This window comes from Dromaius novaehollandiae, chromosome 1, assembly GCF_036370855.1.
Source record: "Dromaius novaehollandiae isolate bDroNov1 chromosome 1, bDroNov1.hap1, whole genome shotgun sequence".
Lineage (NCBI taxonomy): Eukaryota > Metazoa > Chordata > Aves > Casuariiformes > Dromaiidae > Dromaius > Dromaius novaehollandiae.
This window is the reverse complement of record NC_088098.1, coordinates 18,662,715-18,681,181: the sequence shown is the minus strand read 5'-3', so window position 1 is coordinate 18,681,181 and position 18,467 is coordinate 18,662,715. Positions and strand designations below refer to the sequence as shown.

General features: G+C 41.9%; 2 protein-coding genes across 5 annotated transcripts in view; one reads left to right on the top strand and one right to left on the bottom strand.

Moving 5' to 3' along the window:
- Nucleotides 1-13: 13 nt before the first annotated feature.
- Nucleotides 14-6,686, top strand: LOC135327489 (uncharacterized). The gene is made up of 2 exons (XM_064506425.1): nt 14-4,214; nt 4,780-6,686. Exon 1 carries the CDS (start codon nt 884-886, stop codon nt 2,357-2,359), a length of 1,476 nt encoding a protein of 491 aa, XP_064362495.1. The 5' UTR covers nt 14-883; the 3' UTR covers nt 2,360-4,214; nt 4,780-6,686.
- Nucleotides 6,687-8,447: 1,761 nt separating this feature from the next.
- TRABD (TraB domain containing) overlaps nt 8,448-18,467 on the bottom strand; it is a 38,003-nt gene continuing 27,983 nt past the window's right edge. For 3 of the 4 annotated variants that reach the window (XM_064506395.1, XM_064506406.1, XM_026113051.2), the window contains 2 exons: nt 16,421-16,532; nt 8,752-13,545 (listed from right to left, as the gene is read on the bottom strand). In XM_064506395.1, coding sequence (XP_064362465.1) covers nt 13,368-13,545; nt 16,421-16,532 — 290 coding nt within the window. In that variant the 3' untranslated portion in view covers nt 8,752-13,367. Of the gene's footprint in view, nt 8,689-8,751; nt 13,546-16,420; nt 16,533-18,467 lie in introns of those variants that run through there. The other variant, XR_010387671.1, reaches the window with a different exon arrangement.

Below are 18,467 nucleotides of genomic sequence, written 5' to 3'. Positions count from 1 at the left end.
GCCCTATCTCGGGGCGCGCCGCGGCCAAGGCCCGCCCTCTGCCCGCCCCGCACCCGGCGAGGGGCGGGGCATGCCGCGAGAGGCGGGGCGCGCGGCGGGGAGCGTGAGGGCGCGGACACGCGTTTGCCCGCGGCTCTGGCAGTGAGCTGTGAGCTGTGAGCTGGGCGCCTGCGGGAGCTGGTGGCAGCAGCACGGCCGGCGGGCAGTGGTTATGTCTAGGCGCCGGGCGAGGCGGCAGCGGGCCCGGGTGACCCTATCAACAGGGCCGTGCGAGGCCCCGGTCGCCTAGGTAGCGGTATCAGAACCGCGTGTTCAGGTGCGGATGTAGCAGAGCTGGCGCCAGTGGGGAGGAAGCGATTCTGGGCAGTCTGTCGGTCAGGGAGGGCTTGGCCAGGAGACGGGAGGTGCGGCGGTGGCGGAAAGGTGAGTCCAGCCGCAGGAGACGCGAGGAGAAGGCACAGAACCAGGGGCTTGTCCAGCCGCCCGCTGGACCTGCTCCGTGGCCTGTGACCGTGAGGCTCGGCCTGGGGGGAGTCGACTGGCGCGGCGGCACTTTCAGGGCTGCGATTCGACGTTGGCTGTACGTGGGGCCCGTTGGGTTTGAGATCCACAGCTCGCAGCCCCACGTTCCACATAAAGTAACGGTCTGCGTGAGTACACAGCTGTGAATCGGTCTTAGTGGTATGTCGCTGAGGTTATGGATTATTTTGCTGCAGGGCCAATTTCCTAGTCGTGTGTTCGTCATTCAGTGAACTTCTTAATCGCTTTGCTTCAGTTGCGTCTCAGGTCTCTGATGTGCAGGGGTTTGAGTGCCGGACCTCAGCGGTGAGCGTGGCTTGCCCAGGATACTCCCAGTCCAGAACGTGAGCTAACCGTTACTAAGATGTCTTGGTTAACGAGAGGGGGCAAGTCGAAGGAGAAAGAGGAGTCCGAAAGCTCTCTCAATCAGGAGGAGAGAGGTCTGCTAGTACAGGCAATGCTGGAGCATGGAGGAGATCCTTGGGATTACAAAGTTATTGGCCAGGATCCCACTCTCAAAGCTGCTGAAAGACACTGGGTAAATTATATATCCATGTATCATCCTAAAGGGGAAAAGAAATGCTCAGCTCTGCAGTGGCTGTTGTTTGATCTGGCCAGTGCCTTACAAATGGCGATCGAAGAAAAAGACCAGTGTATAAAGAACTTGCAAAATAATTTGCAGGTGGCTCACAATGAGATACTAGCACTGCGGTGTGATAACTCTCTGCTAAATGAGCAGGCTGAGCAATTAAGAGAATTGAAAGAAAAACTAAGGGCAGAGAATGCTGATAATGCCCGATTAAGAAAAAAAGTACAGTGCTTGGGAACGCTGTTAGCTCTAGGGAAGGGTTTAGATCACAGGAAAGTAGCAGCTTTGAGTAAGACAGATTGGGACCCAGAGACGTGGGATGGGGATATTTGGAATCTGGAGGACAAGGAAAACTCTACAGCGCAAGGGGTGGCTGCTGGGGTTACTAGAAAAATAAGGCCAGCGGAGGGAGACATTGCTTTAAAAACCCAGGGAGTGGGGGATATGTCCAGAAAAGAGACGGTCTGGAAGAAGCAGAAGGAGGGCTGGCCTGTGTGGGTAAACAGGATTTGGACTTTAGAGCAGTGCACCCCTTTCACGTATGAGGAGGCTAAGCGGGTGGTAACAGCCATTGGGCTACCGTGGCCAAAGGTAGGGGCCATCATCAGGGCCTTGCCTGCCAGCGAGACATCCGGGGGAGAAATCCTAAGGCTGGTGATTAGAAATTTGGGAGAGTATGAGCCCCTCAAAGATAACATGGAGGGGGCGCCCTGGACAGACGTCCAGGAGGCGTCAGCCTATGTGTGTGGGAATGTACTACTCCGGGTATTAAAGCAAAGGGAGAAACCAGTGACCCCCGACTTTGACATATACGGAGTGAATGCTGAACCGGGAGACATAGGGGTATTGGCCTGCCGTGCTCCAGAACTGCATAAGGGGTTTTTCATCAGCCTGGGATCTACTTTAATTGGTCGGCCCCTTGGTGAATGCATGGCTACGTTAGAGAACGTGGGGACGCTTATGGGAGCAGGGGGGAAAGGAGAGGCAAAGAAGGGAGCGACGGGGGTGAAGGCTAGGAAATACATTCCTAGAGGAATAATTTGGAGATTCTTAATAAATCAGGGGGTGAATGAAGAAGAGCTAGATAGTCAGCCCACAGGAGTTTTACTTGCCAAAATGAAGAAAATTCTTCAGGAAAAGGGAATGAAGCAAGAGGAGGTCTGGGAAAAACTGGAGCAGATGAAGCCATCAGTTCCTCCTCCTATTCCAAAGAGAAAACTATACCCATCCTTAAGGGACCTTAAAGATTAGGAGTCCCTACCCCTGGTGTCAGTGGGATTAACCTCCACCACACTGATTTGGAATTCAGGGGGAAGGGGCTACTTGGAGGTACGATGTCTGTTGAAGGGGGGGTGGGAAACTGCAAGTACTTTCTTAGTTGATACAGGATCAGAAGCAACTGTACTAGATTACCAGGGTCCTCTACTCCCAGGTAAATCAGTCTGGGTTTTGGGAGGAGGAGGGGGAAGAATGAAGGGAAAAGAAGTGGAAGCCCAGTTGTGCATAGGAGAAGATAAACTGGAGGGGCAGATAATTCTGATTAAAGGAGGGCCAAACATTTTAAGAATGAATTTTCTTTCTCAGTTCAAGGTAGATCTGTCCAAGGGAAAATTATATTGTGTTGCTGCCTCAGAAAATGAAGAGATCACAGGAGTCACCAAATTGGTGAAGTACTGGACTAAAAGCAGAACAGGAGCAGGGCTAGTAAATGAAGAATGTGAGGTGACTTCAACCAGAGACCCTGTCTTCCAGTCCCAGTACCGGTACAGCACAGAAGCACAGAGGGGTTGTGAGGAAGCTCAGGGGGTACAGCGAAGGCTAAATAGGATTGGATTTAGAATCTCTATTCCCATAATTTCTGCAGAAATCCAGGGATGTGGAATACGTGGGCGGTGGAAACCCCTTGCAAAGAATTGTAAGCCTGCATTGGGTAATGCCTTCAACACCTGGGAATGGGCACCATTTGAACAGTGGCAAATTGATTATGTGGGCCCCTTAAAAAGATCAAAGAGGGGTAATCAGCTCATATTTGTTGCCATTGACAAAACAACAAGATGGATAGAGGCAATGGCAGTATGTGAAGCTACTGTTAATACCACAGTTTGGTGTCTGCATGAAATGATGAACAGGTTTGGTCCTCCATTCTTAATTTAATTGTTTCAGATAAAGAAAGCCACTTCACAGATGCAGCAGTACAGAAATTCCCTAAAGGGATGGGGGGGGGTGTCCTCAATTAACCCATATTTCCTACCATCCACAGTCCTCCAGGATAGTGGAAATAGCTAATAGGTTCGTCAAGACTGAAGTTAATTGCTGAAGAAAGAGGACTGAGCTGGGACAAAGCACTTCCATTTTTGTGCTGGGCCATGCAAACAAGGAACATGCTAGATACTGGATATAGCCCGTATGAGCTGGTACATGGCCATCCCACACAAACGGACAAGATCTGTAGTGATGTCAGTAAATGGGCTAAACAGTCAGGTGCTCCAGATAGTGCTTTGATCCTGGAGCAATCAGCTCAGCTAAGAGCATGGGCCCATACAGCTGTCTGGAATTACACAGCTCATGAACACAAAAGGGCCAACATACAGCAATGGGAAAATCAACCCCCACTGGGAGCCGTGGTCCTGTGGATTCCTCAGATACAAAGGGGAAGGCAGAGAGAAAGTTTAGGGGTAATTATGGCTCATGGATGGCAAAACTCAGTGCTAACTGGAAACAAAGAAGGAGAGATTATATGGGTAGGCGGGACCCACTGCTGTGAAGTCAAAGAGAATGTTTCTGACTAATGTTTAAGTAAGATTAATTTTCAGGGTTGAATGTAGGTGTGGGATTGCTCAGAGCTGTGCACCAGAGAGCCTCAGCAAGAACCATCTTCTTCAAGGTGCTCATCATCGATTTAAGATGGCGCCAGGAATATTCTCAAAGAGTTCTGGGCCCTGTTCAGTTTTCTTCTGCTGGCTTCTAGGTGTAAAAGCAATAGTTTGGACATGGAACATCACTGTTGCTGTTAATGATTGTATTTCCTCAGGGAAAGTTATCAACAGAATTTTAGCGCTAAGCCTTGAGACAATGGGAAGGTCCTCAAATGCTTGGTTTCCTAATAGTAAGTATTTGTTAATAGACTTTCCAGAAATAACTGATTTTACCTTTAAAGGAGCATGGACTGAAAAACATGATGGAACTAGTAAGTTAGATATTTTGATTAGAACTATTCTAGAATACGTCCAGAGCATGCCCCTTATCTACATGGCATATTGGCTGCCTGGCAAATGTCATAAAAACTGTGTACAAGGTCTAGATGGCTTGAGATTTAGCAAGCACCATTGTAGGAGGAATTGGTGCAGAAACTGGAATACTAAATTAATTTGACATTGAAATGCTCACACCTATAGTAAAATGGGGGAATTCTGAATTATGTACAAGGTAAATTGGTAACAAATTTCAGACTGTTGTCTGATGCAACCACGATAACTACTTGGAATAGCCAAATGTGGCATGTGGTAAAAGCAACTGCCAGATTAAAAAATAATAATAATAAAAAGAAGCCTTTGAGGGTTTTTGTGCAAGATCTCTGGCCATCTATTGTATTTGAGCACAATTGTTAGCTATTGAAACAGTGAATCGATGTTTAGATGCTTTTTGTAATGGCTTAACTTCTTTCTCATCAGGAGCACAACAAAGCGATCCCACGTTACAAGGTTTAACAGATGGGTGGTACAGATTTTCATCTTGATTTTGCTCTTCACTGATAGGCTAGGGGTTAGGAGATGAATTACAAGAAGGACATGAGCAATGGGATATTAAACCTTGCATCGGCTTACCGAAAGTCTTGGGTAAAGGATTGTGGGAACATCAGTTAAAAAGGAATGGTGTGCACGTAAGAATACAAGAAGTTTGACCACCCAGTGGTTGACAATGGACAACTGAAGGACATGTATGTATTAGTTCTGCATGATCTATTGAGCCTTATGGGCCACAGGAGGGTATTGTCATATGTCAATGGAAACAAGTCAGCACGGGAACTCCAATGGTATTTGGTAACAGTGTGGGTCGTGTACATACTGTCTCACTTATAATGGTAGAATGGAAGGATAACACAACCTCTCTACCTCCAGTAAAATAACGTAAGTGTGGTATCATGTTTGTCACTGTAGCTGATGTATATTCGGTTGCCCTGCAGACTGTATTTTCTCAAAAGCAGAGTTCTGTTTCAGTCCAATGGACTAATGGCATCTGTCTGGGAATTGACTGACTGACTGACCTTACAGGGGATGAGATACTCAGACAAAATGATGGCGTACAGAAAGAAGCTTACAAACCAGAGAGCAGACAACAAGTTGCAAGCCTGATGATCACCTTAGAGAACAAGAAACTTAAAACTGAGGACTGATAGTGAACTGTTAGTTGTACATCATTAGTATGATGTATTCATGGGTTGGCCTCCAGAAACTACTGCTACAGTTAATGCACTTAATCCTGCAGCTGTTATTAGTTATGACAGAAGTATTGCTTTTCTTTATCCTTTTATTCTTTCTTTTATTCTTTGTACATATGCTTTTCTTGGTTCAAAGGAGAGAATGCCCAGTTGAACCTCTTACGTATGCTGATATCCTAACAGACGTGGCAGATTCCAGCCGGAAGGGATTGAGCTTATGAGCATCCGGAGTGGTCTGAGCGTCCTTGGAGGAGGTCAGTCAGACCAGGGGGTGACTTGTGAGTAAGAGATCCCGCTGGAGCGCATGGCCCCCAGGAGCTGAGGCCTGAGCAGCTGCCCATGGCAGGGGTGTGAAAAACAAGTTTCTCTGCTTCTCTGTTATGTAAACTGGCAGATAAAGACCTGCATGCGCTCAGCTAGAGCTCATAGAAGAATCAAGGCTAAAGTGGAATAGTTATGTCTAGTCACTGGATGAAGTAAACTAAATCCAACCAGATAAAGATAGGGGAGTTTAAGGGAGCCAGGCTGCCCACACTTAGGTAGCTGTATCAGTAATACCATATAAGGCCAAGATCGCCTAGGTAATGGTATCAGAAATACCAAATTTAGATGTGGATGTAGCAAAACTGGGAGCAATGGGGAGAAAGTAATTATTTCAGAATGGTTTGGTCAGAAGAAAGGAGCTGCAACAGTGGCAAAAAGGTGGGGCCAAACGCAGGAAGAATGAAGAAGGTATAAAATCAAAGACCGACAGAGGGTAGCTTTTCCAGCGGCAGGAGTGTGGATGCCTACAGCCGGAAGCAACATTGACCTGTGGAGCCAAGGCCACCAGGACGCTGAGGGAGCCACCTGGCATAACCTGATGAACTCTGTCAGTGTGTGACCATAGGACTTGGTATGGGGGGAACAGACTGGCACTTCAATGCTTAAAGAACTGTAATTGAACATTTGCCATACATATGAGATTAGATTTATGATCTGTAACTCACAGTGATGTATTTTTGCATTATGGTCTGCATAATTATGTAACTGTGAATTAATCTTAGCGGTATGTTACATGGCTTATTGATCATTTTACTGCTTTGCTGGTTTCCTAGTCGTGTGTTAATCAATCAATAAATGTCCTAGTCAGCTTGCTTCTGTTACGTCTCATGTCTCTGATCTGAAGGGGTTGAGTGCCAGACCTTGGCACAGTCGCAGAGTGTGGTCCACACCAGGAGAGGGCTGTAAACGTATCTGGGCAGCAGGCCTGGACATCCCAGAAAGTACAAGAATATCTGAACGGCACATACACAGGAATGCTGTTATTAGTGAGCCTGTGCACAGCTGAATAGGTAGAGGTCCCTAGGGTGTAGTGGCCAGGATCAAATTGCTGATAACCATGACAAACCATGGAGGCTAAGGCTAGTTCCCAGAATGCTCCTGCTCTGCCCTGTGTGAAAGAGAGGCACCAAAAGCCTGCCAAAGCTGTCATAGCAGATGTGGTTTTCAGTGGAACACCTAGCATCTCCAGCCACCTGAGAAGAGCAGCGGTCCCTGAGCTCGACTGACTAAAGTATGTTTGACTTGCAAAAGTCAGAGTACAGCTTTAGCTTCTCCTGATGCTGGGTCTTACATTAGGGACAGACTAAGTTTATCCTTGAAACATTTCAAATGAAGCAATCCACATTAATTTCAATTGTTTAAAAATATAAGTCTTACAAAAGAGTAAAAATACTATTTAATAAGGAAGTTCTTTTTTTGTCATGCTCCTTCTCTATTTCCCATAAAAATAGCATACACACAACATACTCTTTTTTCCAGATATATATATATTTAAATGGCATAAATCAATACATTGCTCCTAACTCAAGAAGCTTTCTTTCAAATATCAATATAATCACACTAAAAAGAACAATAAATATAAGGAAGTACGCTATAAACCAGTAATTACCTAGGATGCTTCTATTTTCTATTGTTATAGTTAATATTGGCTATAACAATGGTGACAGTCAAAACCAAACCTCTCCAAGGTATGCACACTTACCTCTTCTCAAACTCCAGCACATTCTTCCACTTAAAAATAGACAAACAAGGTATACCATTTGCAGTCAGTAGATGGCACTCTATTATTACTATTCCTTGCATTTTCCAGCCGAATCAGAAGGCGGGATAAACAGAAACACTGAAGTCTTCACTCCAAAGAACTCATGAAGTAATCAAAAGTCAAGAGACAGCACATGGATACAAACAGATGGATAGGGAAATGCAGGGATTTTTCCCCAACAGGCCCCAAGCGTCTAGAAACGTTCTGCACTTGTTGAAGATAAATCACAAAGCTGCTCTGCCTTACCTGCACCGCGGATACCTATGACCTTACAAACGCTTCTGCTGTCACTGAAGCTAGCAGGTAGGTGCTTCGGTCTATGTAGAGTCATGATCTGTGTTGACAACCAACAAGCACTAATCAAAATTTGACTTTTCATTACTTTGCCCAGTTTGCAAATCATGCATAGCCAGAAGGAGGGACTTCTTTACCACTACTGTTTGAAGACTTTCATTCAGCTGGGAAGAGATACAATCTACTTAAACTAAAATAATTACCCAAAGAGAGCTTTTTGAAAATGAAGTCTGATTCTTTTCCTATATTCCTTCATGCATCAAACAGTCTTGACGCATCAGTCCCAAACATCTTGGATGGGAGAAGGGTGGGAGCAATACTGAGGTCCATGGCGGCAGAGACGCCGCCCCCCCGGGCCTGGGGGCAACGCTAGCCCCACCTCGCTGCTGTTGTTTCCCCCAAGGATATTTGCTCCCTTTTGGTAAGATTATGGCATGTAGAAGCTGAATGACAATGCATGGGATAACAAGACGACCCCAGAACAGGACTTGCTGAGCATGACAGTCACTTCAGCTGCTCCCCATCTCCCCTTCCATGTAAACTGGCACAACGGGGCTGTTGGTGGACACGTGCTGCTATGGAAAAACACAACTAGTTGCCTTTTTTCACCTGAACAGGCACTACACCTATTTTGGCTCTACATTTTTTCCAGTTACTTGTGTTCTGTGGTTGAAATTTTCATTGCATATTTCAGAGGACAACTGAAAGCGCTCAGCACCATTCTGAATTTGGTCTGTCAGAGCTGAAGAAGAGACTCCTCTCCTGCAAATATTAAAAAAAAAAAAAAAAACAAAAAACACGCAATAAAGTCAGTCCCAAAACACATAAGTTTAAAATTAAAGTTTATTTCAGTTTTAGAAGGAAACAGGAAAATAAGTACATGAGTATGTCAGAATTACACAAGTGACAGTGCATTGTTTCTTTTAAATGTGCAGTTCCCACTACTGCCTGGCACTTTAAGACAACTTGATGTATTTGTCAGTCAGTGCTTTTGAGAATGTTTTACACTGTGCACACACAGGAACAGCTTCCAGTGCAAACCCAGCCAATTTTAATTCACCTCAAAATCAACTACTTAGTTTGGTTCAGTACTCAGCAAGGGGAAGAAGTGCATCATAAACACAACCTTGACTATGTATGCATACTACACAGGTAAGCAATTCATTCAGAAAACAAGCTTACATCCTCCATTCCCACAGGAGAGAAAACACAGTCAAGAGAGAAGAGGGAGGGAGGCAGTGTAAAAGGGATGGAGGTGAAAAGACAAAGCTTCTTTGAAAGCGTCTCCTCAAAATATCTGAGCACCAAAATCCCAATCATTGTTTATTACTCTTAGAGGAAGCTCTAACCACTGAGATGATGATATTTTCTAGGAAATTTACTTGTCATTATAACAGCAAAAGTCCTCTTTTCTTCCTATTGTATTCGTTTTGGCAGTGTAACAAGAGTCTGGAGATGAAATAGCAGTGGAAGCTGCCGCCCTGATACTCAGTGCTGCCTGACTGAGGCAGTGCTTCGACTACAATAATTTTAACATGTTCTCTCCTACCATCTAAATGGCTTACTCAGCACTCCTCCTCCCCAGTCCCAGCTCAGCGCACCTGCTCAAGGACAACAGGCCAGCCTCCACAACCCTTTCCTTCACATGTCTATGTACGATCAGAGTATGAATTCATCGACAAGATATACAATCAGTAGACTACTCAGCCAGTATGTTATCTGAAAGCAAGTATTTTTCAAACTGTATTGCATACAGTATTGCACATGGTCTTATTTTTTTTTTAAATAATGATCATATTGATTAACCTGTCTCAACTGCAATAATTAACTCAACCCCTTTTCCACTTAAAGGGTTCCAAGCAGAGCCTGTTACGTACTGTTCAAGCACTTCGCTAGACTGGGACTTGGGAGTCCGGCATTTTGCAGGACTGAGCATGGGCAGGAAGCTTAAAAAACAAAACAAAAAACACCTCTGCACACCCCTGCAAGAACACACACACAAAAACAACCAAGGGAAAAAAAAAAAAAAAAAAAAACACACACACCAGAAAGTCACTCTCCATGCCTAATTCTAGATTCTGAGTTTAGGTGCCTGTATTGAGAAGTTAAGTCTCCCTATGCTCCTGTGTGTTCAAGAGGGCTGAAAACACCTGCCAAAAGGCAATACGCAGGGAAAAGCATCCCCTTCTATTCACTGATTATATAGGGTGGAAGAACTTGTTTCCTTAATTCAGCATTAAAGACCGATGCCTCTCATAGGGAGGTATTTATTCCAACTGAAGTTCTCATTCAGCAAAACTGTGTATTGCATATTGCTTGTGTACTAGTGCCTGCTTTCAGAAAAATAATGATTAATACAGAAAATAAATGCCTTTGACAGAAATGGTGGTTAAAATATTTTATTTTTTATATCATAGAACATACTGCTGTTTACTTTATACCACTTTAGATTAAAGGCACACATTGTTAAAAATACTTCAAATTTACATCAGATGTACAAATGCATAAAGCAGATGTACATGTCACCAAAAAAATACAATATGGCTTCATAAGGTTGAGGCGGGGCTGGGACAATTCAACATATATTTAAATTTTACCGGATGCTCTTAACACTGAAAGGACTGACTAGAACAGAAAAGAATGGATCTAAAACACTGCTTATGTTACATACATAGTACAACACACTGAATACACAACATTGAGCATTCATGTATGGATTAATAGGATTATTAGTTCTGCAAATTCATCAGGCTTTCAAGTGCCACTGTGTAAGCAGTGTATGCATATGATCTGCCAGTTTGCAATAGTGGGAAGATAGATTGCAAATTCTCCATCCACAGCCTCCTTGAAGAATCTGCTGATATGCTTTGTAAAAAAGGATGAAACAGACTTTTAAAAGATTAATTGTAGATAAAGACTGAATAACAAAAGGACAACTTACATGGTGATAATTCCTGGCTAAAAAGCATAAAACATTAATCTGCAAGAATGCTCCATGACAATCATTTAGCATTAGTCCCACCCAAGTTTAAGGCTCATTTTTCTAAAATTTACCTTAGATTTGTTTTCTTTTGTGTAAAATTACCTGAGTACAGATATCAAAGATCTGCAGAGCTTTTAAGATATCTGCAGATACCTTAAAAATCTGTAGATACCTTAAAGCAAAACATCAATATATTGAAGTCTACCAGCTAGAAAGATCTCAGAAATAAAAAAAAAAATCTTTTGGTATGTCAGTAAAGCCAGAAGAAGAATGAGCTTAAGCTTTTGCTTTCATCTTTAAAAAAAATGTACACAAAATGTAATACATTTATTCAAATAGGACTGCTTAATAGCAAACAATATATTAAACCTTTACAAAAAGAAAAGAACCAGGAATCAAAATTCAGGCAGTCAATCTAGTTTCCTATAAATTGTTTACAAATGCTGCTTTTGATCCTGCTAGAGACGTCTGTTTTTTCTTTAAGCACTAATTGATGGAAAAATGAAAGACAAAGGTCCTGACTCCACAGTACTCTGCATTATCATTTACACTTTGTATCAAAGTGGGAATTGCTGCCATTCTTATTTGCTAAGGTTTATTCCCTGCACAACTGTAAGGCCCTGATCCAGAAAAGCACCTACGCATCATCTTAAGAGCTCTGCAGAATTGGGTTAGATTTAATAGTAGGCTTAAAGATAAACAAGCACTTAAATGATTGCTGCACTGGGACCCATAAAAATCACAAGGTGCAAGGCAGAAAAGCATCAGGTTGCATGGACAGACCAGCTCCCAGCAAATTCAATGCCACTGTAAAGAGCATTAGACCCTTAATTTCAGTAAAAAAGCTTGAAAAAGACAACACTGCACAGGTACATGCACATACTTTTGGCAAACAGACTGTGTGGGAATATTTCCAACACAAGGCTTTGGAAATTTACTCTCTAAACAAAGTAGTTTGTTGATTTTATTGAACAAACTTGGAGGGGAAAAAAAAAAAACCCCACACACAACACCTTTTCTTTCTCCTGTCTCACACACCCTTTCCCTTCCATCACCTCCCCAAAGAGATTAATACAGATATGAACTTAAGTCAATTAGCAATTGCATAGGAGCCTGAGGAGCAAATGGGACTCTTATTTAAATATATCACATTAGAATTTTGATATGACAATTATTCATACTGTTGGACTGGGACTAGCTGATTGCAGAGGGCACTTTACAATCAAGGACAAGCCTGTATAAAGGGTACCAAAAAAATCTTATTAAATATTAGCCTAGGATTAAAAAAAAAAAAAAAAAAAAAAAAAAAAAAAAAGGATGGTTATCCTAGAAAATTTTAAAAATCACAGCAGTTTGAAGTACCCATAATTCTTTGTATAAATAGCAAGCAACCCAAATAAAACACCACAGCTAGTTTGAAAAACTAAATTGAGCTTTGATTTTCTATTAAATAGATTAAAATATTTATCCACTGAGAAGTTCTGTTGATAAATAAAATATTTTCATGTCTCAAAAACATGGGGCAGGTACTATCAGTTCCAGACTTCTTGTTCCAATAATGAAAGGTCTGAGAAATAAAAGTAAGTTGTACAGTAGTTCTAGTCTCTTAAATTTACAATACTGATTCCAGCAGGATTTGGCTAACTAATACAGATTAAATATCCTAATCTAAAGGAACAGAGTGTCCTGTAAACATCTGACACTAACCACATTGAACTCTGATGCTGTTGCTATACCTTTTCTATGCAGGAGGAAAAAACCTCAACTAGCGGCTGTAACAAGGGATGCAATCTAAAGGCAACACTTCTGTTTTTCAGTAAGGCTTGTAAAAAACTTGTACAGGCTGTCATACATACACTGCTCAATTCTGAAGTTTCTGGAAAGCTCTTAAGTTTTTTAAAAAAGCTTAAATGTTTTAAGTATAAAACACTTAAAGAGAAGATTCCTTCTAAATTATGTGTAAAAGTGCCTGGCACCAGAAATGACCACTAGGTATTACTATACCCAAGGAAAAAATCTAAAAATCACTCAGACAGGTGTCCCTGAACTTCTGAGCAGATGCACCCAGTTAAGCTACTCTGTGTTTTTCTGTTCCTCTGAAAAAAGTCATGAGCACACACTCTTTAAACTGTCTGCACTATACAACCATTAATATATTATATATACAGCATGTGTTTGTATATATATAATATATATTTGTGTATATATTTCATTTACCTCAATCCAGAATTATGTGCTTTCATGCAATACACTTACCAAGGATCAAACTTATTCATTACATCATAGCTGGTGTAGCTTTTAGTATCAATACTTTATTACACAGCAATTCAGCTTTGTTCAGCATCAACCATCTCTTTGACTAGAATCTTCATTTTCCTCTTCTTTCAGTCCACTTTATATTTGTTGCCTCTAACACCCTTTTCAGCCACCTTCTTCATATAGTGCCTCTACTTGATGTTCAATGCTGAGATCTTATTTCTGTCAGCTTCTGAAGATAGCTCTGTGCTGCTGGCATTGAGAGAATAAACTGAGCTGTCCTTTGACCTATTCGGTAGCAGCCATATCCCATCAGTCCAAAAACTGTTGCTTTTACAACAAATCTGAAAATCTTACTTGCAGCTGATGGAGGAGGCACACTGAAACAAAAAATACAGAACAATGTTAACACTGCATATCTGGTGAAAACAGGTACCTTCTGACCAAAACAATGATCATTTTCCCTCCTCATTTCTAGTGCAGGAGACCTTTCAGAGAAGGGATGTCTTGCAGACAGGCAATCTATTCTTCCATGTTCCTGGGCTACATCCAAATTTAAGCAATAGACAACTTCTCCACCTATGTATGGTGCCACTGTCAACAGCTAGGGGCCCTGTCTTGCCCATCGCCCCATCAAAATAACCAAGATGACACAAGGCTTCTTGAGGAACACTAGAAAGTAAGTATTGTTTGTAGAACTGTTTTTAACATTACTATGCATATCTCTACACAGAACAAAAACTGGGAAGAAACGTAGGCCAGTTCAAGTCCAACATCTGTGCAATCAACTCACTGTCATTCAGGGTAACGGAAAAAGGTAGAGCTTGGATACTCCGGATAAGGGTACACTCGCATGGGATCTGCTCCTGTTCACGTGTTCCTATCCTATATAGCCAGTCCCAGAGATGTCTGGAGTCAGCCTGGCCTCTGCAGATTCACGGAGGTGTTTCAGCAAAGCGCACCCTGGGATGCCAGGCAGCCGAGCCAGCCCAGCCGCAGCTCCCAGGGCAGACAAATCAGAGAGGCTTCACGTGAAGCTGTCTCAGGTCTAGCAGGTATAACGAGCTCAGCATCCTCACAGAGCCACTCAGGAACCTCTGCACTGGGCTCTGGGGATTGTGAAGGCAGTGGAGAAGCACAGCAGCTCTACACCTGCTTTCAAGCAGCACTACTAGCATAGCACATTTGGCAAACAGGAATACTACTTTCAAAATTAAGCTGGCTTTGAAAGCAGAGCCATATGCATATAGTCCTGTTCCTTAACTAATAGGCTCTGCAGTACCTCGGTGGGCTCTGCACACACAGCATGCATATGTTAGAACTCATAGTCCTCTCAAAGGGTAGAGAGAGCTCTCTATGCGGCTTCAAAGGATTCCCAAGTTCTCTCATTTATCTCTGGAAAACATTTCTAATACATTTACAAACAGTTAGTGTAGTGCAAAACCATAACAGGCACACTCAAACCAGGCAGGGTGCGCTAACAGGAGAGAACCGAGTTTAGATCCATTTGCTTAAACTAGAACAAAGTTATTACTGATGAGATTTTGCATATTAAGGGAATATACATGAAAAGTTTAAGAGCAGCGTATACATTGAACAAAGCATGGGGTAAAACATTCCTTTACACCTGTTTACACTCTTTATCTATTCTTCCTCAGTTTCAGTCCCTCAGTGCAATTTAAGTAGTATAACCTGAAGAAAATAGTAAGGTCTGCCTACGGTCAGGTTTAATGTGAAAACTTAAAAATTGGAAGTGTATGGGAAACATGTCTTTATTTTGACCATTTGCAACCTGTAAAACATGATTAGGTACCTGTAATAGCTTAAGAACTTCTCACTTTAGGGAGATGACAATCACTAACACAAAAAGCATAATTTTGCTCTGCAACTGCAATGTGACAAAACCAGAAAAAAAGATTAACAAGAAATGAGGGTCTTGACATAATCTGAATGTCATCTTATGAATGTTATTTGCTTCATATTATTTATATTTTGTATCATTTTAGAAAGTCATGTTCATGTGATGTTAGCATCTTACGAAAGATACTGGTAACCCTCCCACATAGTTATGGCACTGGCATGGCAAATACAATCAGGTCAAAGAGCCTGAACTTTGGAAATGACCCTGCATGTAAACATAAGGGCAAGTAGTCAGGCTTTGGGCCATTCAATTCTATAATGTTAATGATGCAACCAATATTAGCCATACAATTATAGGGATTTTGGCAACCCCATTTTGCAGGCCATTTGAGAAGCTGCTCAGAACATCCAAGAGGGAGGCAGTTTTCCAGATGCCTAAGGAAACATTCAGTGGAAAAGTAGACTTCTAAACAGTTAGGCAGGGCTTCTGCACATTGCATTCTTGGATCCAGATACCAAAACTCCCCCTAAATCATATTTTAGATGCCTAAATACTCTGTTTAACAGAGCTACAGCTTTTTTTTTTTCCTCCCTATAATTCAGAGCCTCTCATGAAATAGGAGCACTCCATAAGGTGCTTATAACACAGTAAACAGATATGATATAATGAAGTGTTAATTTTTGAAAGGCTCTATTATCCTAAACCCACTGCAGACCACTATCACCATGTTGTATTATAATCTTTCCTACACTTCTAAAGTCCTGACCCTTGTGGCTTTATAGGATACACACAGTCTGAACATTTTGGTTCTTCAGTTATATTCTCCAGTCTATAAAGCAGATACCACATCTATTTTTGTAGGTACTTTTAAGCAGGAGTTCTCCAGATATGTGGCTTAAATCAGCCCATAATTAAGCATAAACTTTAAAAGACCATTTTACATATACAGAGAAAAATAAGTTGTGAACAACTGTGTTTTTATGCTTCCCAGAGTCATCACTGCCCTGACACCATAAAAGCTTTGAAATCAACAGTTTATATTTACCTAAACTAGAGTGAAGCTTGTTTTTGCCTCTGCCACCTCCTACAAGCCTTGTTTGAATTCTGATTTTAAAAGCTTCGGACATGGATTGAGATATTTTCCTTCTAGACAATGCTATTTTCTCATAATTAGCCTGGATATCCAACTATTTATTTTTTTTCCTTTGATAGTTCCTTTTCCTTTACTACAAGCACAATCTTCAAGCATTACACAGCAAGTCAGCGAGCTGATGGGGCAGGGATGACAGCAGCAACGTCTCTTTAGGCTGTGACAAACAATAACCAAAAAATCATTGCCAACTTTCAGCAAGAGGAGCTGCTAACCTCAGCACATAGGAAAGGATAACTGTTACCTCATTATTTCCTGGATGTTCAAGTCAGAGTTCCAGTTCTTTTCAATTCCAGGTACATGACCCATCCCAACAACACCAACTACAACAGATGGGATGTATCGTCTAGGTTCAGCTAGAAAGAGAGACAGAGAGAAAGGAACACGTCAATAAAAGAACTAATTGCAAGCTGTAAAGATAAAGGGAATGCGTGAGATTACAAAGCAGAATTTTCCAAGAGGCAGGTACTTGTAATACTATATATTAAAATTTAACATTACATATTAAAAGCTAATACTTATCTCTCCTACTGTCTCTCGTGTTCCAAGTCTGAATGAATTCACTGCGATGTCTGGATTTTCAGGGGAAATTGTTCTAGTAAACAAAATGGACCAGGGCTTGTGCTCTAGCCTCAGGGTGAGCGGCTCAGCAGAGCTTTGCAGCTAAATTCCTTTCTTTCCTTCCCTATATGAGTTTGGTTTCTGTACTGCTTATTGGGAACAGTCCTGCTCTTCGCTGTCTCCTGAACAGTCTGCACAACTCTGGACAGTGGTAGTTGGCACGCATCAAAACTGTGCCAAGACACAGGCTAACAAATACACAGAATGAACAATCAGAAACAGTGCTTGAGACCACACCTGGCCCTGCTTCGCTTGCTAGTGCAGCTTTGCCTCAGCAAGTAGCAGCAAAACCGATACCTTTTGTGTGCAGCAGCAGGCTAGAAAGTCAACATTAGACTACCCTAATGTGTGCCAGCTCTCATCCTCACCTCCAATCCAGGACCGAAATTCCCCAACACCCACTAGAGTCAAAGTGTTGTTCCTGCAAGTTTTGGGATCACCACTCCCCCAATGAAAAAAAAAATGTAATTTCTGCCAGAATAAAAATAATTCACATAATTTTCTTTGTAAGCAGTAACAATAAATAATAAGTAAAGCAGGAAAAATAGATATATACGAAAAATACAAAATGCAAGTGAGAAAATATGTTTAAGAGACAATTCAGAATGTCTGTCAATCTACTATCTTGCTTTAAATACCAACCCCAATTTTCATAGTGAAACAAAAAAATTTGAAAAGCAGTTCCCCTGCCATGAAATGAAACAAAACTATTAAAAGCATCTAAAACTACTACACATATTTTCAGCAAAGTGAAAAAGAAAAGGCTTCTTTGAACTTGCCTTTTCTCAACCTGCTTTAGGGCTTCTCTAAATCAGTTGTAACTGCAGCAGAGGCAGACCCTAGTGCCTCAGCAGAGCAGGCTGTCCCCAGTTCATCACATCAGCTCCAGTCTCTACTCTTATCCTATCCTATCTGCTCCTGGGCAGAATTCAAGGCTGTTACCAATCATGTTTAAATAGACTGATCTGAAACAGTTCCTGAAGAAGCTTTATCCCTCTCTCAAAATATTCTGTGTGGGTAAAGATAGAAAGAAAAACTAAATGTGAAAGTTTCATGTGCAAGCTCTTTGGAAGAGCTCCCCAGGCAAAAAGTCAGAGGCCAAGCCTAGGAATAAATGAGACCTAGTTAAGGAATAACTCAGACCAAAAGTATGTTTCAGTACTGCAAAGAGTATATAGGAATTTCCCCTGATTAGGTCCCTATAGTAACAAAGGATTTGGACAATGATGCTCTATTTCTGCTCATTGCAATTGTGGGATTTGGTCTTTTATTACAGATCTTAAGTACACTACTGGGCTTTTTTTTTTTTCTTTTTGCCTTTCATAAGCATGAGTACATGGAACAGATTTTATATATGTATATATGCACAGCTTCTAAACAAAAGCATCTCTGGCACTGTCTCTTATTTTTCAGCAGATTAAAACACAGGACTATCAATCAGGTTGCTCTTCACATCACCATCTTCTGTTGTCCCATTTTCTATTTTAAATCCTTCAAATGCATATAAACCCCCTCCAGTTCTACAGGCATCCACTGAAGGAGTTATCCAGAGACCTATCCTATACTTGCTAAGGTGGTCTTTTTGGAGAGTGTGACTGAATGCACATGTGCCTTTTTCAGCTGTACCAGCTGGGCTAACAGGAGATAATATGTGTTCTGACAAAACTTAA

Bases quoted from the DNA above. Each gene is read 5' to 3' on its own strand.
- LOC135327489 (XM_064506425.1), top strand. From the start codon at position 884: ATGTCTTGGTTAACGAGAGGGGGCAAGTCGAAGGAGAAAGAGGAGTCC.